General features: G+C 43.5%; 1 protein-coding gene across 1 annotated transcript in view; it reads right to left on the reverse strand.

Annotated features, from left to right (window-relative positions):
* Positions 1–22189, reverse strand: part of chrna1 (cholinergic receptor, nicotinic, alpha 1 (muscle)) — a 44445-nt gene that overhangs the window by 1760 nt on the left and 20496 nt on the right. The window contains exons 5-8 of the mRNA XM_067986802.1: positions 20881–21076; positions 12049–12286; positions 7769–7992; positions 2416–2655 (exon numbers count right to left, since the gene is read on the reverse strand). Coding sequence (XP_067842903.1) covers positions 2416–2655; positions 7769–7992; positions 12049–12286; positions 20881–21076 — 898 coding nt within the window. The remainder of the gene's footprint in view (positions 1–2415; positions 2656–7768; positions 7993–12048; positions 12287–20880; positions 21077–22189) is intronic.

Below are 22189 nucleotides of genomic sequence, written 5' to 3' on the forward strand. Positions count from 1 at the left end.
GAGCTGGGTGTCGTCGGTGTACATGTGGAACCTGACGAAGTGTTTTTGGATGATGTCGCCAAGGGGCAGCATGTAAATGAGAAATAGGAGGGGGCCAAGGATAGATTCTTGGGGGACTCCAAAGGTAACGGTGCAGGAGCGGGAAGAGGAACCATTGGAGGAGATCCTCTGGCTACGACTGGAAGATAAGATTGGAACCAGGTGAGTGCAGTCTCACTCAGCTGGTCAACAGAGGAGAGGTGTTGGAGGAGGATGGTGTAGTCAACTGTGTCATAGGCTGCAGACAGGTTGAGAAGGATGAGGAGGGGCAGTTTACCACAGTCACAGTCACGTAGGATGTCATTTGTGAGTTTGAATAGGGCGGTTTCAGTACTGTGGCAGGGATGGAAACCTGATTGGAGAGGTTCAAACATGAAGTTGCGGGAAAGATGGACATGGATTTGGGAGGTGACAACACGTTCAAGGACTTTGGAGAGGAAAGGGAGGTTGGAGATGGGGGCGGTAGTTTGCAAGGACAGAAGGGTCAAGGGTGGGTTTTTTGAGGAGGAGGTGATGACAGAAAGTACTGCAGAAAGCTATTTCACACCCCTAGTGCTGGAATCAAGCACTCCCGGGTTACCAGCATTTGGGGAGCAAAGCATCTGCTACTCTACTTTGCCTCAGCAGTGTACAGTAGTCCCAATCTCAGAACAATACTTGCTGCTGACCAGTGTGACATTTTCATTCCCCAGGTTAATTTTGTGTAAATAAGAGTCAGTTTTGTATTATGGAATTAAGTATGGGGTTTGGATTACAAACAATTTAATGATGTTTGTAGACTGTACGCGAACACTATTTAGGACAACAAGTGCTGGTAATGGTTCTGATGTTGCCATTTACAGCTCCTCTACAACCATCTTTTGTTTCTTTACTTGTCCCATTACCACCCTCCTTGCATTGCACCATCATCCCTATTGTCACTTAATCACTCCTGCCCTCCACCCTGTCACAGACCTTCCCTTTTGTTCTTTCCTCCCTTCCCCTTCCTCCCCTCCCCCCCTTTCCCTGGCTCTGTACTTGCTTAAAAACTGTTTAACCTTCAACTTCTTCCAGTTCTGACAAAGGGTCATCGACCTGAAATTTTAATCCTGTTTCTTTCTCAACAGATGCTGCCTGACTTGCTGAGCTTCTCCAACATTTTGTGTTTTTATTTCACTATTTACTGGATTGCTCAGCAAAGAGCCGACACGGACACGGTGGGCTGAATAGCCTCCTTCTACGCTATAAAAATCTACGTCTTTCTATTTGAAAAGTATCAAAGATCTAAACCAAATAATCTGATATTAATATTCCATCACTCTTAAGATGTTAAATGTATCTAAAATCCATCTGGAAAGACAGTTTCCTGCTATCAAAATGTTCTTCAAATTGTAAATTGGTTGCTTACAGAAGGATCTATAACAGCATGCAAAGCACGAGGTTTATTTCAAAACAGTATCTGTAGGGTTCTCCCAATGGTTGAATGACTAAATATACCACATGATGTGATAGTGGGCCAAAGGGACTAACAAACTCTCGGTTCAATCCTTGGCTGTGCTGAATTAGCTAACTTTAGCCAAAGCAATAGTGGGGATGCTACAGTTAGCTTCATTGTCTCTGGGCTAATATCCAGTGACCCAGTGTGTGCATGTGGTAGACAGAATTATGCTTGGCTGTGCTATCCCCACAGTCTTGTCACCCACAGGCAATCATAAAGAATGGCCTTTGGACGAGGTTCCAGAGGAGTATAGGTGCCTGTGAAACTGCACCGCAGCATGAGTCACCACATTCAGGACAAGATGTAAGATAATTGGGAGAGGAAGAGGGAAACAGAATTAGTTTTCAATCAACAAAGTTTTTAAAAAAAAAGTTAAGTGGGGGAATGGACTTTTGCCTGAAATAGGAGCAAAGTCTGCAGAGCGGCCGTGTCACCCACCCAAAACCAGCTTCGGGAGGCCCAAACCATATTTGGGCTCGAGCCTCATTTAAGTGCCGCTGGTGAATTGCAGTCTATCCCCGTTTGGGGTGAGTGGGAAATTCGTCGGTTCCCGTGTAGATTGGGCCTGGGTGGGCAGGAGGGGGGGAGGCGGTAATCCCATGGGGGACTTGAATGGGCCAGTGGTGGGTTTTCTTGTAGGTCCAGGAGCAGCCTGACTCCATAAAAATAAAAATTAAAAATTTGTTCGGCTCTGTTTTAGCGGCCTCTTGACATCTGGCATATAGTGCTTGCTGGAAACCAACTAAAGAGAAAAGCACTGTGAGCTTCAAATACGTTGCAAACAAAACTCAAAATCAAGAATCATTCTCAATGTATTACAAAATTTTAGAACTGGACAAAGGCTATGCAACCATTATAAATGTAAAGTAAAATAGAAATAAAGAATGCAAAATGCCTACATTGTTTGATTCCTGATCAGACTTCATGTGCTCTGCAATGTATTTGACTCCCTCAATGGCACTTTTGACATCTGGGTTTTTCATTAGAGGAGTTTGGAAAGTGATGCTTCCTGACGCTTGTTTTCCAGAAATGTCAGAGATATCAATGTCCTCAGTAAATATCCTTTTCTCTTGCTTCTCTTTAGCTGGCCGTTTCATCGTTGAGAAAAACATGACATTGGGTATAGTATCAATAAAAATCTGTAAAAAAAAAAGTGGCACAGTAGAAAATCCATATCTAGTTATTTATGGAACGGTCCTTAGAAAATATACTAAGTTACAACCACTGAAGCAATTTTTCTACAACAACTTGCAATTTATACAGTGCCTTTAATGTAGGAAAAACATCACCAGGTGCTTCACAAGAATTTTGAGGAAAAAATGGACACCAAGCCACAAAAGGAGATATCAGGAGTGACCAAACGATTGGTTGAAAAAGTGGGCTTTAAGAAGTGTCTTAAAAGAGGAGAGGATGGGCCAGAGGTGGAGGGTTTAAAGAGAGAATTCCAGAGCATGGGCCGAGGTGACTGAAGACACGGCTGCCAATGGTAGGGTGAAGGGAGGGGAGATGCACAAAACATCAATGTCCGAGGAATGACGAGTTCAGGGGAAGTTGTAGGGTGATTACTGAGAAAGAATGTGGCAACTTCATAAAGGGATTTAAACATAAGGTTGAGAATTTTAAATTTGAAGCATTGTAGGTTCGGGAGCCAATGTAGGTCAGCAAGGACAGGGGTGATGGGTGAGTGGTACTTGGTGCAGAATAGAATATGGGCAGCAGAGTCTGGATGAGCTGGAGTTTACAGAGGGTGGAGGACAGGAGGTCGCCAGAAGAGCACTGGAATAGCCGAGTCTGGAGGTGACAAAGACATGGATGAGATGAAGCAAATGCGCTGGGGCAGGGGTGGAGGCAGGTGAAGTTATAGAGACGGAAGTGGGCAGTCATTGTGATGAAAAGGATATGGAGCTTTAAGCTCAGCTCAAATAGGATGCCAAAGTTGCGAACAGTCTGATTCAGCCTGAGACAGTGGTTGGGGAGGGAGATTGAACTCCTGGCAAGGGTATAGGGTTTGTGGTGGGGGACGAAGTTGATGGCTTCAGACGTCCCAATGTTTAACTGAAGAAAATTGAGACTCATCCAAGACTGGATCCAATACAGAGGCAGTGGAGCAATTGAAATGAGTGGTGAAGAGATGGAGCTGGGTGTCATCAGTGTACATGTGGAAGCTGACCCCATGTCTGCGGATGATGGCACCAAGTGGCAGCACGTAGAGAAGGAAGAGGATAAGTCCTTGGGGCAGTCCAGTGGTAACGGAGTGAGGGCGGGAAAAGAAGTCATTGCTAGAGATACTCTGACTACAATCGGATAGGTAAGAGTAGAGCCAAGGGCAGCCTCACTGAGCTGGACACCAGAGGAGAAGCATTGGAAGAGGATGATGTGATCAACCATGTCAAAGACTGCAGGGAGGACAAGGAGGGATAAAGTACCATGGTCACAGTCACAGAGGATGTCATTTGTGACTTTGGTTAGGGCTATTTTGGTGCTGTGGCAGGGGCGGAAACCTGATTGGAGAAATTTAAACAGGGAGTTCCGAGAAAGATGGACATGGATTTGGGAGGCAACATGTTCAAAGACAATGGAAAGGGAGGTTGGAAACTAGGTGCTTTTTGCAAGAACAGAGGGGTCAAGGTTGGGTTCTTTGAGGAAGAGGGTGACAATGGCAGTTTTGAAAGGGAGAATTATAGTATCTGATGAGAGGGAACCATTTACAGTGTCAGTTAGAATGGGGCAGGGGAAAGGGGAGGAAAGCAGCAGAAGCAGCTGAATGGATGGTCTCAACCTTAGTGACAAAGAAATCCATGAGCTCCTCACCCTGTTGTTGAAGGCGAGAAGGAAGGGGGCAAGGGAGAGGGATTTGAGGGGACGGTTGATAGTGGAAAATAGAAGCCTGAGGTTATCTTTGCTTTCCAGGATGACACTGGTGTAGTGGGTTGTTTTAACAGAGAAGAGTGAGACCCGATAGTGCTTGACTATGGTGATAATAACCACACCACTACTGCAGCGGTTTGGACGGGACAGATGATGGAAAGTATAGCTAGTTGGGGAGGCTTTGATAAGGGACTAGGTATGATGATAGTTACAGCACAGGGGGAGGCCATTCGGCCCATCATGCCTGTGCTGGCTCTTTGAAAGAGCTATCCAATTAATCCCAAACCCCTAATAATATGAAGACGGTTTTTGAAAGGGAGGGAGCAGTACCCAAGGAGAGGGAATCATTTACATTGTCAGCCAGCATGGGGATTAGGAAGGGATGTTGGGTGGTCAGCTGTTTAGTGTGATCAAGGGAACAGGAGGTGGGTTTGATGGACAAGATGAGCTCTGGGAAGGTATATTGGGAGATGGGGAGAAACTATTGAAAAAAAAAGATGAGTTCAGGGCTAAGGCAGGGAATAACCTTGGTGGAGGTTTGATTTGGGCAAGGAAAAGAGGGGAATACACAGATGCAGTTGAATGGAAGGCCCCAATCTTTCATTGACACTTGTTGGTGAGGGTGGAGGGGCCAGGGGAGAGGATTAGGGAGAAAGCTGGTAATGGAGAAAAGAAACCTGGGGTTATCTTTGCATTCCAGAATGATCCTGGAGTAGTGAGTGGTTATTAACACAGAAGTAGCTGAAACGGTTCTACTGTACAGCTCTTCATCACGTCACCCAGTGAGTTCAATCTGCTTAGTATGTACTGGGAGAAAAACAATCCAGTGGTAATAATGTAATAATGTCACAATTTGGATTTCTCCGTACTGCCAAGGCTTGTGGTTCAGGGAACAAACCATTTCAATTTTTTTTAAAACAGAAAATGAATGATATTTAAAGCATTCTTCTGGATATCCTTGGGAGAGGCAGGTTTTTATTGAGATGGTTTGACAAGAGGAAGGTACGACTCTTCACTCATTCTTGCTATATTTCTACCTTCAATGTTGAAAGGGGGTTTCAAATAGCCTTTAAAATGTGTCTGTACAAGACTGTGAAACACGGATAAACTATCCTTCTCTTCCGCTGCACAGATGAAAGTAAACCATCGCAAGCCTGTTGCCACATGTGTGATTTCATCCTGATAAATAACTTTAAGGATTTTTACAGAGATCTGGTCAGCCTGTGATGCAAAGCGTGCCAGTGTCACCACCAAGGAGCCCAATTTCAGCCAAAGCAAGGATGTTAATGCAATCAACTACAATAAGGTCATGGATGGCAAAGGTCTTGTTTATGAGTGAACAAATATTCTGGGGGAAAATGTGGAGGGGGTAGGGGGATGGATCATCTGGCAGGGTCCAAGTGGGTATTGGTGGGTAGGGTAAGTGGGATGGGAATGAGATTGGCGAGGTTAGGCCCCAGTAGTGGGCAGAAAGGTTGGTGAATGAGGAGGATGGGGCATTACTATTACTATTACTATTAACACAGTTATACTGCATATCTTATGTTCAGAGAAGTGGTTTGCAAGTTTCAGCGATGCTAGGTGAGCAGAACCGCAGTCAAACCTGTGTCAGTGCAATATTTTGCATCTGATGTGACTTGGAAGAGATAATCTCACGGTATAGGACCAATTGCTTCGGTATAGGACCAATTGCAGTATAAATGATTACTTCCTGGTTATGCGGATACAGTATGGATTAAACACCATATATTCCTAATCTCTCGGATAGATAGAAAAACAACACACTGACAGAACATATATTCCAGGCTAAACTATAAATTGTAATATACAGATAGGCAAGTTGACATCGCTGATAAAATAGCAATACAGTACTTGACTTTCACTGATATACTAAATTCTAATATCCACCTAACAAAATTATTTTGTTATATTACCTATCCTGATATCCACCTAACAAAATTATTTTGTTATATTACCTATCCTGATATCCACCTAACAAATTATTTTGAACTTCTTAGTCCTTGTCAGAATTTTACTGAGTTTTGATGAAGCAAATCATGAGCTCTAGGTACAGTGATCAGGATGTGTGGCACCACAGACATACCTGGTCTGAGCAACTTGCTCAAATCTCAGAACAAATCGTTTTTCTCATTAAGCAGGTTTCTATTGGAGAAGTCCCAGACCTTTTCTCAACTGCAGGTATACACATTTTTAACGAATTATATCTTCCAATAATGCAAACCAGACAAAAATGTGGTGTGCTAGGCGATTGCTGACAGCTCAGAGGATGGCTGCACCATATTTTGCAACCAGAGTCTGTTTCCTTACTTTGACACGGAAAAACTTCCTACATTTAGCTGGAGAGTGTAAAATCCAGTCAGGCAGCAGCTCTTATAGGGCTGCAACTCCAAGAAATCACAACACAGAAACACGCATTTCACCACCAAACTTTCCCTACCCTACTCCTGCCATAAATTCAGGCCAAAGATTGCCAGTGCTATCTCCTTGAATCTGGATATGTGCTTCAAGTTGGGAGGTTCCTCTTCAGTTCAGGAAGCACCAGCTTAAAAGTTCTGTTTGTGCCTTGCATGCTATGCACCAATAGGAATAGTCCGTCCAAATGTGTAAACACTTACCTTGGCACTCTTCCTGATGCCCAAAAGCTTCTTGTTCATGATTCTCCCAGATACTTTGGATTGCAGGTCCACATAGACTGCACTCACTCTCATGGCAGCCTCCAACCACACCGCTTGCACTTATGCTTTCACAGAATAATACCCTTCAGTTCAAAAGTTGAGCACCCTCCTTTGCTGCACTTCTTGCAGCAAGATTCCCAAGGCGTCATCATCAAATGTGGGAATTTTTCCTCCATTTCTCCTCCAGCCAATAATTTTCTCCAATATACAGGTATTTGGACAACATAAAAGCCCCTATCCCCCGGCAGGTGGCGTGCTTCCTGTGCTCCCTACACTCATTGAACACATGCAGAGAACTTACTACATTAATAGGAGAGGCTGATCTTCCAAGATCCAGTGAGGTCAGCCCTGCTGGCCCAAGCCTACCACTGATCACAGCACTGATTTTGCCAGGATCACAAAATTGGAGCTATAATGTTGAAATGTTTACAATTGAAACCAGATGGACCTCAGTTTTGTCATAGTACATTGTATTTAAAATTGGTGCAAACTCTTGCTCCATCTGCTGTTTCTTTGGTTACCTTGTTACAAGTTATGTTCCAGTTTTATAAATGGGCTACATGTTGTTCCTATTGAGAAATTCTATATAATGATGAACAATTTGATCTGGTCTTCTGATGCCCCTAAATGTTACTTCTGACTTATTAATTTTTTTGAAAATGAATGAAACAAAGGATAGATGTCTTACCTTTCGTACCCATTGTGGCATCGTATGTGTACTTGGAGAGCGATGATGGGTATTAATTATAATGACAGTAATAATGATTGACGTGATGACAAAAATCATTGTGAAGAGCATGTATTTGCCAATTAAAGGCACAGCACTGGAAGTTGAAGGGATCAGCTCAACAATGACTAGAAGGAACACAGTCAGAGACAGCAAAACGGAAATACTCAAAGTCATCTTCTCACCTGCAAGAAAGCCAAAAGCCACTGCTGTTAAAACCGTATGAACTAATAACACGGAGAAGCTTTACCATTATGAGCTAATTTACAGCTGTGATCTTTACTGCCAAAATCAATCTAAGGGATGAGAGATGATTTTCAATTGTTGGGCACCTATTTCTTGCCTGAAAAACGGCTGGCCGGCAGATGAAAATCGTGGGGGGGGGGGGAAACACTGGCCGCCCAATTGATACCCAATTTTCAGGCGAGCCTGCAAACGAGCGAGCAGCATGCCCATCGGGTCCCAAGCTGGTTGTAGGACCCCGTTTGCAATTTTCAGGTATGCTTCCTGCACAATCCACCCATTGTACGAGGCAGTGCGGGGCCTAAGTAGCGATCCTTAAAGGAAAGGCCACAATTTATGGGGGGAGAATTGTTGGGGGCAGGGGGAGCAGAAGTGCACAAAAGTACTCCGGCTCCCTGCTGGCCCATGCTTAACCCCTTCCAGGGACTGCAACCACCGCAGGCCCGACCTGCCGGCCAGCTCAGTGTGGGAGCAAGTAGGTTTCCTGCTCTTCCACAACTGGTGAGCTGCAGCAGGCTACCCAAGTGGTGCCATGAAAATGAAGCCCGAAGCCAAAAATGGAAAATGCCAGTTTCAGATGGCATTGAACTTCTTCCCAAAACAAGCACAAGGCTTTATGCCTGTTTCGGGAAGAAGTTAAGCCCCACCCCCACTAGGGTCTCATAGTTTAGCATCTGAGTTACAATCTTTTAAGCTGGGTGGGCAAGTAAGTAAAACCTTGTTTTACTCAAATGCAAACATTACCCGAGTAATTCAAACCAATGATTGTGGAAGAACACATTAGGAGTAATAAAAGTGTATGCAATTTTGTAACAAAGGCATAGACGATTGAAAGTGTTTTTTCTACTGAGGCCTGCTCCTCTATCACTCCTTCCACACGGTGATTGAAAGTAGCTGCAATGGTGGACAGAATAAAATCTTGTCTGAAATATTAAGCTACTAATAATTTTCAATAATATTAGTGTTCAGGAACAAAAACAGAACATTCCGGAAAAAGGCCATTTATCTTTCAGTTTTTGGATTTCCAGCATTGGCAGTTTGTTTTTGTTTTTAATTTTTAGCATTTAATGATTTGAAAAAAAATCATAGATTACCAACTATTTATTGCTGATGTGATAGTAGGTTGTATGCTGTCACAGCAAGGTGCCGAGGGATGTGCATGATGAACAAGTTTTATAAATGAATGCAAAGTGCATTGAAAGTGAGAGTGAGTGTGTACATGGTGGATAGAGATGCAATACATGTCAGGTGAATCCAAAGTACACATGAGAGCAAGAAAGCAAATAATTGTAAAATAAAGAAGAGTAAATGTGATGGGTGAACACAAAAAGTGTGAGTGAATATAGTGAAGACCATGGGGGATATATTGGATAACCCCTGAAACCGGGTGTGGGGTTACGGTGCGCGATTAACCCACGCCCGGTCGTTGAGATGAAGGCAGCACGTAACATTCGTGCTGCCTGGTGATTTCACTGGTTGCTGCATGCAGCCAGCCCCAGCTGCACTGTTGAGTGGCTGCTCACCAGCAGGGGGCCCAGATATCGCGAGTGGCTAGCACCACTTAAAGGCAGCCTGCACCTCTTAAAGGGGAGATGCAGTGTGGCTGCAGAAAGTGGTGGAGTCAATGGTGAAGTGAATCTGTGCTGCAATATACTGCAGCATGGTGATGATGGGACCTCTGGAATTTTTAATGAGCAACAGTTTGGCTGCTCAACATCTGCAGGACTCTGATATTTGCAAAATGTAAGATATGGGTGCGCAAGGAGTCTGAACGGAGATCAGACATCACACACGTAAAACACAGATGCAGTTTCTGTCCCTGTATTTACAAACTGTTGAGTTATGTTAAAACATTGAATACAGGTTGCGTACTACTAAATCCCACATCCTCCAATCTGCATTCCAGACCTCACCAATCTGCCGATCTGAGTTTGTACCGGGCCTGTGAAACAGCGTGCACCAAGATTCTCTGCTGGTGCACTAGAGGCCTTGGTGCAAGAGTTGGACAGAAGGAGGGGCATCTATATTTGCAGGGGGGCAAGAGGCCCTCCACACATATGGTCCCGACGCAGTGGGAGGCAGTAGGGGACGAAGCCAATGCCAAGCGTATAGCACCACGAACATGGATGCAGTATAGGAAGAAGTTCAATGCTTTGACGGGAGTGGTCAAGGTGAGTGAGGTCAACTATTAAGTTGCATCTCCTACCAACTGCACCACTAGCCACATCCATTGCTCCACACACCACACCCCCCATCACCCACCTACCAACAAACTCTTTCACTCAGTACACAACTCTTCCAATCAGATGCTTCCTCTCACTCTTACACATTACCATTGTTGCAAGCTGCACATCCACAACTCACAGGTCACACACACTAGAAGCTATTCAACCATGACAGTCACATCAGCCAAATATCTTGCAGGACACTCACCGACACATATCCCACTTTCTTGCAGGAAAAGGTGGCGCATAACAGGAGGCAGCAATTGGCAGTGGCTCCATGGAACATGAACCTGCTATCCTCTCTCGGGATGACAGCTTTCCTGTCCAACCCCTGCCACTCTGCCAGTGCTCTTGCTGTTGCCTGTCAGCTAGCCAGCCCACTCTCTGTGGAGTATTGAAACTTTATTATAGGAACATAGGAACAGGAGTAGACCATTTAGCCCCTCAAGCCTGTTCCGCCATTCAATGAGATCATGGTTGATCTGTGACCTAACTCCATATACCTGCCTTAGCCCCGTATCCCTTAATGCCTTTGGTTTACAAAAATCTATCAATCAATAGATTAAATCTATCAGATTTAAAATTAACAATTGAGCTAGCATCAACTGCCGTTTGCGGAAGACCATTCCAAACCTCTACCACCCTTTGCGTGTAGAAGTGTTTCCTAACTTCACTTCTGCTAGTCATGGCTCTAATTTTTAAGCTATGTCCCCTTGTCTTAGTATTCAAGTATAGGAGACCTCCAAAAGCAGTTACAACTGCATCAGCAGCCAGAAGCAATAGTCCAGCAACTAGCCTGTAACTGCTGCATGATCCCTTTAAATAGTGCTGGTGGAGGTCCTCCATGCTGTTTACAACCTGTTCACCTGTGCGAGGTTAAGGGGTTAGCTGGAATGTTGAGTTCCAAAATCGCACCTGTCCCTTTTAATCAGCGTTGCACAATGATCTACCGCATATTCTCCCTACTTTATATGATGCTGGCGTTCGTTATCTGTGCGTGCGCGAACGCCTTTACCAATATGGCTTCTGGTGCACGTCACGCTAGAAGTGTGCGTGTGCATTCTGGACGTCATTTTGGGTCCTTGGGAGTCTACGCAGCCCAATTTAGATCCCCATAATGAAGTGTTGGATAGTTTGTGAATCAATATGAAGTAAAAGAGAGAGTATATGAGTTACTGTAAGCAGCATGGAAGAGACAGTGCAACAAACATTAAATTACTCAAGAGAAACTGAGAGTAACTGTGAGTTACATGGGAGTGAAAGTGGGAATGAATGTGAGATACATGGGAGAGAGTGTGGGAGTGAATGTGAGGTGCAAAGGTGGATGATAAGTCAGACAGAGTGCCAGCGAATGCAATAATAATGGGAGATACCAAAACAAATGAAGTTGAACAGTAGTGCGGAAATCAATTTTATTCAGATGCTGCTGAATTTTTAAATTTTATATCTATATATTTATATATGAAGAAGATTAGGGGTTGTTCTGTAGAGACTGCTACAGTTAGACTAAAGCACCATGAATTGTTGAGGGAAGAACTTAAGAAACAGATTTGAACACCTGGGAAACTAACTTGGCTGAGGAGTAGAGAAAATTAGTACAGAAGGCAAGGGGGAGGAATGAAACTAAGCAGAAAAGTGCTGTTGTACAAAATAGTACAGTTGGAACAATCTCTAACTTTATTTTACAGTTGTATTTTAAAGTTCTAATAGAACTGAATGAGTTTTCTCTTGCAATAACAAACTGCAAAATATATTCAAATATTTTTCTCATACCTGAATCAGTTGGCAAGTAAAATACCAATCCAGTTAAAAAAGAAAAGAGCAGACAAGGGATGATGACATTCACAACGAAATAAAGAGGGAGGCGCTGCATGACAAAGTGATAGGTGATATCCAGGTAGGGAGTGTCTGGACAGCAAGTATAATACACCCAGTGCTTCCATCCACGATAATCTTTCATTACCCATTCTCCACTCTCCATGAAGACACTCAAATCTGGGTGATCACTTTCCTGAATAAGAACCATAACATTGTAATTATGTATTATGTTAAATCAACAATTGAATTTTATATCAGAAATGGGACATATGCTTTTCAAGTCCCTTGCCCATATTTTTAACAGCTCACTATAGTCCAGGATCGTTCCCTTGCTTACGCAGTTCCAATTTTCAAAAAGGGTGACAAATCAGATCCAAGGAACTATAGGCCCATTAGTCTGACATCAGTTATAGATAAAATGCTTGATGGTCTCATAAGAGATGTTTTTTATGATCACCTGGATAAAGAAGGAATCAGCAAAGACACTCAACACAGTTTCTGGAAAAGGTCATGTCTTACTAATTTGCTAGAATTTTTTGAAGAGGTTACCAGGTTAGTGGATGAGGGTATCCCAGTAGACATTGTCTATTTGGATTTTCAGAAAGCCTTTGATAAGGTACCTCATAACTCTGCAAGACAGAACCTTGTGGAATCAATAGGAAGTTGCGACAATGGATTAAGAATTGGCTGCATTCCCGTAGGCAGAAAGTAGTTATTAACGCCGTGGATCTGCTTGCAGGCCGGTTACCAGTGGTGTCCCACAGGGATCAGAGTTGGGGCCTTTGCTTTTTATTATCTTCATAAATGACCTAGATATAAGTTTTGGGGGAACAGTCTGCAGGTTCGTGGATGGTACGAAAATTTATGCAAGTGTTAGCACAGCGGAGGAGAATACATTTCTGCAAGCAGGTTTAGATGTATTGGGAAACAGGGCCAAACTCTGGCAAATGGTATTTAATGTAGATAAGTGCAGGGTATTTGAGAAAACAACCACCAAGTATACTTACACTTTACATGGAACAGAACAGTTGAGAGAGAAAAGGACTATTCAGTATTAAACAAGCATACCATTTTGAATACATAGTACAGTTTTGGTGCCCTCATATGGTGGGTGATATAAAGACTTTGAAAAGGTTCAGAGGAGGGCCAAAAGAATGATTCCCAGTGTAAACAACCTTAGTCAGACAGGCTTAAAAAGCTGGGTCTATTTACTTAGAGATGTGTAGAATTCGAAGCTCGACACCATCCAGGACAAAGCAGCCGCTTGATTGGCACCCCATCTACCACCTTAAACATTCACTCCATCCACCACCGGTGCACTGTGGCTGCAGTGCTGCAATGCAGCAAGTCGCCAAGGCTTCTTCGACAGCACCTCCCAAAACCACGACCTCTACCACCTAGAAGGACAAGAGCAGCAGGTACATGGGAACACCACCACCTGCACGTTCCCCTCCAAGTCGCACACCATCCCGACTTGGAAATATATCACCGTTTCTTCATCGTCGCTGGGTCAAAATCATGGAACTCCCTACCTAACAGCACTGTGGGAAAACCTTCACCACACGGACTGCAGTGGTTCAAGAAGGCGGCTCACCACCACCTTCTCAAGGGCAATTAGGGATGGGTAATAAATGCTGGCCTTGCCAGTGACGCCACATCCCATGAATTAATAAAAAAAACAGGTAATATAAGCATGATCAATGTGGTCTCCTTGACTAATTTTGATTACCTAAAGAGGTCGGAAAGGAATTTTCCATATTTTTTCCCGAATTGACCTTGGGGTTTAGCTGTTTTTTTGCCTCTACCGGGAGACTACGTGCCTGATGGTAGGAGAAGGTGTCTAATCACGAGGCTTCAGGCATCATGACTGTATGGGGCAGGCTTGATGAACCAGATGGTCTTTACCTGCCTGTCATTTTCGCATGTTCGTATTACATCAAGCACATTGGATTCTGTAATTGTTGTGTTGTTTTCTTGTTAAATACATTTTACTTTTCATACATCAGTGCTCAAGATAACTTCTACAATAAATAGCACTTTCCTACTTTCAATAAACCTGCATTAAAATGTGGTGCTTGGAAGCCAGATAAATCTGATATTTGAGGTAAATTCATTACTCTGACCTGGCCTATTACTCAAGCTCTTTGATATGGATGACATAATTTTATTAAAGAATAGTTTCAACTTGCACTAAAGAGCATGCAAGTTCCAAATGGCAGTAAATCTCGCCCATGTTCTTTAGCATAACTGAAACCATGGAGCCAGTGAATCCACTGCATATCATGAAGGTTTCACATTTATTAAGGAGCTTAGGAGCCACAAAGTAATACTTTGGATCAAATGCCACACTTTACAAGAGAACACATTCTGATGATGAGCTGGATTAGCCTTTATTAGCTAGGGAATCCACAGGTCCAGGAATTTAATTAATGATAAAATAATTGTTGACAAATGGAGGTTATCACAATTACAGTTAAAATTATCAGAATTTTTAAAAAGTTTATATGTTACATCAAATGTTAATAAAGGATTAGTAGAAGTTATAGTATTAAGCTAAACTGTGGAAACCCTGATTTTTTTTTCCAATCCAGAGAATATCATACTGATATTTACGACAGTCACATGACCAATTACGTTATATGGAGTATATCTGATGACCAGCAAGCTCATTATGATTGTCCTGTAAAAACAGTCTGGGATATATTTCCTCAAATGTATCCCAGAATAATCACTTAACTCTGTGGCTATGTTTGCGTTGTATAGTGGATGGTTAGCAGTGAATTACAGAGGCATGGGTCCGAGTTATTTAGGGTCAACATGTGTACAAACTCTTTGTATTCAAGCTTAAATGCAACAAGATTACTCAGGAAACTTTCTCTGTTATTTTGTAGTTTTTCATAGACTCAAAAATTGTCTTGCATCATGTCTCAGTAAGTTATTTATATAGAATGAAAACAACCCTGTGATATCATTGATACAAAGCAAAATGGATGTAACATCTTAGAGGTCCGAAACAATTTGCATTTTCTGACATAACAATATTCCTATTCTAGCAATACAATTTTCAGAAAAAGGCAAAGCTATAAAATCCTTTTCATACATTATTTCTTTTCAAGATGTGGGAGTCCATATAGAATATATGAGTATCTTTCCATGCAGGCTTGATCTTTGAGTAATGGGAAATAAGTTAAATGTCTTTTTGTGTTGACAAGACAACATGACTTGTTCCCTTAATTACTTCCCAAAGGAGAATCTTAGGGATGGTGAAAAAAGATTGGGTGGGGGGGGGGGCACAGTTTGATGGTGTCAAATAATTTCAAATTCTAATACTGTATTATAACAATGCAGTTTTTACCACTGGAGGCCCTCCATGAGCTTTGTAAATTCTAGTGCCAGAAAATAGAAGCCTCACTACTTGTCTAATCCACAGCTTTCACAAGTTTTGCATATATATTTTCTGCAGATCATATCCTCTTCCCCAGATCACATCCCAGACCTGAGACCAGTGAAATATTCATCCCTCAGTTCATATATTTACTCCTGTCCTGCACAAATGAATATTGGTTTCCTCTACTGGGCTAAAAGAAACTACAATAGGGAAAGTTAGTTTGAGGCTGTTAGTTGCCCTGTATTGAAACATCATTATGACAACATCAATTAACACAGAAAGGTTACAGCACGGAAGGTGGCCATTCAGCCCATCGAGTTCGCTCTAAGACCAATCCAGCTAGTCCCACTCCCCCGCCCTATCCCCGTAGCCCTGCAAATTTTTTCGTTTCAAATACTTATCCAGTTCTCTTTTGAAGGCCATGTTTGAATCTGGCTCCACCACCCCCTCCGGCAGTGCATTCCAGATCCTAACCACTTGCTGTGTAAAAATGTTTTTCCTCATGTCACCTTTGGTTCTTTTGCCAATCATCTTTAATCTATGTCCTCTGGTTCTTGACCCTTCTGCCAATGGGGACAGTTTCTCTCCATCTACTCTGTCTAGACCCTTCATGATTTTGAATACCTCTATCAAATCTCCTTGCAACCGTTTCTGTTCCAAGGAGAACAACCCCAACTTCTCCAGTCTATCCACGTAACTAAGGTCCCTCATCTCTGGAATCATTCCAGTAAATCTCTTCTGCACCCTCTCTAAGGCCTTCACATCTTTCCTAAAGTGAAGCTTCTGAACCACAACATAATGTTGAGTTCAACATTTCCCAGCACTTGAAGCTGTGCAATATAATTGGAATTGTGCAATTTTTCCTATCAAATATTTTTATTGAGGCCTTTAAAAATCTGGAAATGTACGAACATTTCAAATTTGGACTCAGGATTGTTGATTGTGGCCCCTGTACTAGAACATCAGAGAGCCAATTTTCCTTCCTCCATCCCACCCTGTGACCCCCATTCCAATCCTCCTGGTTAGAGAGGCAGAGCACACATACAGGGAACTGTGACTCACCTGACCTGACCCCACCTGTATTTGTAGGTTGCGATCATTTCCCTAGGCCCAACACACCTCAGATACAGACCTCGCTTGGCAAGGCCTTGCAACTGCAAACAAAGTGAACATGCGCTACTGCTGCAGGCCTGAGACACCTACAGCGTCACAATGGTCGCTGTCTTTGAAGCCTTCCCGCTGAATCTAAAAACAGCAGCCATGATGCCTCCACGTGTGATTCCTGCCCCACTGTCCCAAAAAGAAAAAGAGACTTACAAATTTTGGACCGGCAGGTATTTGCTGTCTGCCAGTCTGATCCAATTGGAAAGGGGCTGGGAGCCAGGCCTAAAGCCCATTTTTTTTTGGGGACCTCTTAAATTGGGTGCGCCTCTGGCATTGTGGGAGGAAAATAGGCCGGGTACCAGTTGTGCCTCCTCTGGCCCCCTTGGGCTAAACCACAGAAATCCCCAGACAATGTAAAGGGGGCGAAGACTAAGCGTCATGGATCTCTTGTAAAATATGTGACGATATTAAATATATTGTGGCAAGTTTTCCTATTCCTCTGCTATTGGATTGCCTAGGTGCAGCAAATACAGGAAAATTTGACAGGGAGAAGAGCATTCCCCTAACAGAGTCTGCTAGATTTCCCATTCATGGACAGAAAATTAGGTAGGTTTTCTTACTGGTGTGGACTCCCCTGTGCCCAAATTTCATGCACTCATGCTCAGGCGATCCAACAACCCCAGATGCAGGATTAGGAAAATCTGTCCCATTGACATTTATCTTGTCTGTTGTGGAAAACCATAAAGAAATGCCTGACTAAATTAACCTTCTAATACACCTAAACCATAAAGCTGACCATATTAATGTAGAAATACTTGACCATAAAAGAAACAAAGCATGATGGAATAGGTTGACCATGTTAGCTGACCAGCTGAATACAATAGAACGCTTATGTTCAGTTCCCAGCAAAGACACACAGAAGAGCTATTGTCTGCTTATGAGATAACTGTCTGACTAGCAGAAATGAATGACCATATAGCCTTGAGACTGAGTAGAAAACTGATAATAAAGACAGTTTCTTAGGGGAAAGGCACTTTCCCCAGACATTGTCTCGTGATGTTGAACAGGCATGGGAAACTAGAGGATGGGTTCCCTATTTTTGATTGACTAACCACTTGAACCAATGAGAGTGTACATGTACGCCCATATTCTATGATGGACAGACATTACTAATTGAACTGTATAAAAGTTAACTGTTTCATCTGCTCAGCGAAGAGGTGGTTCCAACCATTGCTTGGAACACAGCTTCCACTTGTACAAGTTTCTTAATAAATTCTTACTTGTCTGAAAATAAGTGTTTGGAGTTAATGCATTGTGTATAATAGGTAATTAAGTTTTCGACACTGTACCCTTTAAGGTCTTGAATACATCAAAAAGATCTTCAATAACATCAGTAAGAATAAATGCACTGTCAAGTGTGGTACACAGTTATATAAATCAGAAAGGTTCTAAGCTCGATCGATCGATGGGTTGTATATAGTTAACTGATCTCATGCACAGCAATAATGGGAATGGTACATCTATGTCATTGCACACTGCCTGGGGAAGGGGACAATATCAGACATGGTTCCCACTCCTGACCATTATTCAATAACCCCTGCTGGGAGCAATGTATTTTTTATTCGTTTATGGGATGTGGGCATCACTGGCGAGGCCAGCATTTATTGCCCATCCCTAATTGCCCTTGAGAAGGTGGTGGTGAGCCACCTTCTTCAACCGCTGAAGTCCAAGTGGTGAAGGTTCTCCCACAGTGCTGTTAGGAAGGGAGTTTCAGGATTTTGACCAAGAGACGATGAAGGAACGGCGATATATTTCCAAGTCGGGATGGTGTGCGACTTGGAGGGGAACGTGCAGGTGGTGTTGTTCCCATGTGCCTGCTGCCCTTGTCCTTCTAGGTGGTAGAGGTCGCGATTTTGGGAGGTGCTGTTGAAGAAGCCTTGGAGAGTTGCTGCATTGCATCCTGTGGATGGTACACACTGCAGCCATGGTGCACCGGTTGTGAAGAGAGTGAATGTTTAGGGTGGTGGATGGGGTGCCAATCAAGCGGCTGCTTTGTCCTGGATAGTGTCAAGCTAATTGAGTGTTGTTGGAGCTGCACTCATCCAGGCAAGTGGAAAGTATTCCATCACACTCCTGACTTGTGCCTTGTAGATGGTGGAAAGGCTTTGGGGAGTCAGGAGGTGAGTCACTCGCCACAGAATACCCAGCCTCTGACCTGCTCTTGTAGCCACAGTATTTATATGGCTGGTCCAGTTAAGTTTCTGGTCAATGGTGACCCCCAGGGGATTCAGCGATGGTAATGCCATTGAATGTCATGGGGAGGTGGTCAGGCTCTCTCTTGTTGGAGATGGTCATTGCCTGGCACTTCTCTGGCGCGAATGCTACTTGCCACTTATCAGCCTAAGCCTGGATATTGTCCAGATCTTGCTGCACATGGGCATGGACTGCTTCATTATCCAAGGGGTTGCGAATGGAACTGAGCACTGTACAATCATCAGCGAACATCCCCATTTCTGACCTTATGATGGAGGGAAATTCATTGATGAAGCAGCTGAAGATGGTTGGGCCTAGGACACTGCCCTGAGGAACTCGTGCAGCAATGTCCTGGGGCTGAGATGACTGGCCTCCAACAACCACTACCATTTTCCTTTATGTTAGGTATGACTCCAGCCACTGGAGAGTTTTCCCCCTGATTCCCATTAACTTCAATTTTACTAGGGCTCCTTGGTGCCACACTCGGTTAAATGCTGTCTTGATGTTAAGGGCAGTCACTCTCACCTCACCTCTGGAATTCTGCTGTTTTGTCCATGTTTGGACCAAGGCTGTAATGAGGTCTGGAGCAGAGTGGTCCTGGCGGAACCCAAACTGCACATCGGTGAGCAGGTTATTGGTGAGTAAGTGCCGCTTGATTGCACTGTCGACGACACCTTCCATCACTTTGCTGATGATTGAGAGTAGACTGATGGGGCGGTAATTGGCTGGATTGGATTTGTCCTGCTTTTTGTGGACAGGACATACCTGGGCAATTTTCCACATTGTCAGGTAGATGCCAGTGTTGTAGCTGTACTGGAACAGTTTGGCTAGAGGCACGGCTAGTTCTGGAGCACAAGTCTTCAGCACTACAGCCGGGATGTTGTCAGGGCCCATAGCCTTTGCTGTATTCAGTGCACTCAGCCATTTCTTGATATCATGTGGAGTGAATCGAATTGGCTGAAGACTGGCTTCTGAGACGGTGGGGATATCAGGAGGAGGCTGAGATGGAACATCCACTCAGCACTTCTGGCTGAAGATGGTTGCAAACGTTTCAGCCTTGTCTTTTGCACTCATGTGCTGGACTCTGCCATCATTGAGGATGGGGATGTTTACAGAGCCTCCTCCTCCCGTTAGTTGTTTAATTGTCCACCGTCATTCATGACTGGATGTGGCAGGACTGCAGAGCTTTGATCTGATCCGCTGGTTGTGGAATTGCTTAGCTCTGTCTATAGCATGTTGCTTCCGCTGTTTAGCATGCATGTAGTCCTGAGTTGTAGCTTCACCAGGTTGGCACCTCATTTTTAGGTACGCCTGGTGCTGCTCCTGGCATGTTCTTCTACACTCCTCATTGAACCAGGGTTGATCCCCTGGCTTGTTGGTAATGGTAGAGTGAGGAATATGCCAGGCCATGAGGTTACGGATTGTGCTAGAATACAATTCTGCTGCTGCTGATGGCCCACAGCGCCTCATGGATGCCCAGTTTTGAGCTGTTAGATCTGTTCTGAATCTATCCCATTTAGCACGGTGATGGTGCCACACAACACATTGGATGGTGTCCTCAGTGCGAAGACGGGACTTGATCACCATGAGGACTGTGCGTTGGTCACTCCTACCAATACTGTCATGGACAGATGCATCTGCGACAGGTAGATTGGTGAGGACGAGGTCAAGTAGGTTTTTCCCTTGTGTTGGTTCGCTCACCACCTGCCGCAGGCCCAGTCTGGCAGTTATGTCCTTCAGGACTTGGCCAGCTCGGTCATTAGTGGTGCTACCAAGCCACTCTTGGTGATGGACATTGAAATTATGGACTTTGGGAGAGGATAGGATTGGATTGCCATATTTAAGAGATAGACTAGGCTGATGCCTAAAGAATGGTAACTTGGACAAGGTATTGGAGGGCTCCCAGTGACAACTTATCTGTACCCTCGTATAATTCAATACTATCAGAAGAGGAATTAAATTTCACATGTAAAGAGGGTGTTATGCTTTTTCATAATAAATAATAGCAAAAGGTTACATTTTAGATGAAGATTTAAACATACCTGGAATATTCCAACTTTTGTACCATCATATGTCCAGGTTCCCAGCTTCATGCTGCAATTTTGTTCGTCAAATGGGAAATGTGTTACAATAATTTCGCAGTAGCTTTTGTAAATTGCCGGAGGAGTCCAGATTATTTTTCCTGTATATTCCAAAAGCACCTTGGTCATATGAACAATGGCAAAATCACCATCAGCACTGTAGTAAGACATAAAACAAGAACTGTAATGTTTCTGGTAAATGGCAACATTTAGATTAATTTCCCTGTCCATGTAAACAGCCTCTTCAGACAGCCATAGTTATCTACAAAAATGCATTAAGTCTTTTGCTAAGGTCCATATTATCACAGTCCTACAAAGATTCAAAAATGGAAACAAAGATCACAACCTATACTGCATGCTAATCTTGAGTTTGAAAGGCCCCCAAGATAAGCTAGGTTACCACAGTGGAATTCCGCTATGGTGAAATACTGGGAATTATTTTAACCCTATCCGCCCAGCGAAAATCAGGCGGTTGGGCAGTTAAAATCACCCAGGCCACTTACTCACCCTGGAGCCACTGGGAGTTGACCTGTGGGAATTTTACCTGCTCCACTGAGCAGGCGGTAAGGACACCAGCCCAAAGTTGGCAGTCTCCTTATTAGCATATGCATGTTGGGTTCCAATGACATAATTGGGATCCGAATACAATATTTACTGAGGGGAATGAGTGGGAAATGGCAGTCAGTTTCCCACCAGGCCAACCCAGCACGGGAGTGGATCAGGCTAGAAGAGGCCCTTGAAGATAAGTTTGAAATTTTAAAAATATTTCCTTGTGGGGTTAGGAGGAGCATGGGTGCTCCTCTGGGTTCCACAAGGAAATCTTAAGCCTTCCTTGCCGCAATCTTGCCCTCCTCGATCCTGTGGACCCCCATTGGACGGCTTGGCATCCAATCTCGTGGACATACCTGCTTGAACTTGTGCCTGCCGAAAACTGGCCCCAGTTAAAATCTGAGCCATTGTTTTCAAATTTGTATTTCAATATTTGAAGAATTTTAAAATATCAGCAGCCAACTATTCGAATTTGCTCCATTTTTAACATTGATTCAAAGAACTGAACATTTCTGTAGTCCAAAGAAGGCGCTGTGAGCCCTGATTGTCTTTGACCTGAGACTGCTATTTCCTGCACCTGAACTGGAATACCTTCACCTAGAAATTATTGTAGTCATACAATGTTAGTGGACAAATGCTTAACATATTGGTATGACAAACTTTGGTCTGCTATTTTAGTGCAGCTATTAATTTAAAATGGATTAACATTTCCACTAAAATA

Source organism: Heptranchias perlo, chromosome 7 (genome assembly GCF_035084215.1).
Source record: "Heptranchias perlo isolate sHepPer1 chromosome 7, sHepPer1.hap1, whole genome shotgun sequence".
Taxonomy (NCBI): domain Eukaryota; kingdom Metazoa; phylum Chordata; class Chondrichthyes; order Hexanchiformes; family Hexanchidae; genus Heptranchias; species Heptranchias perlo.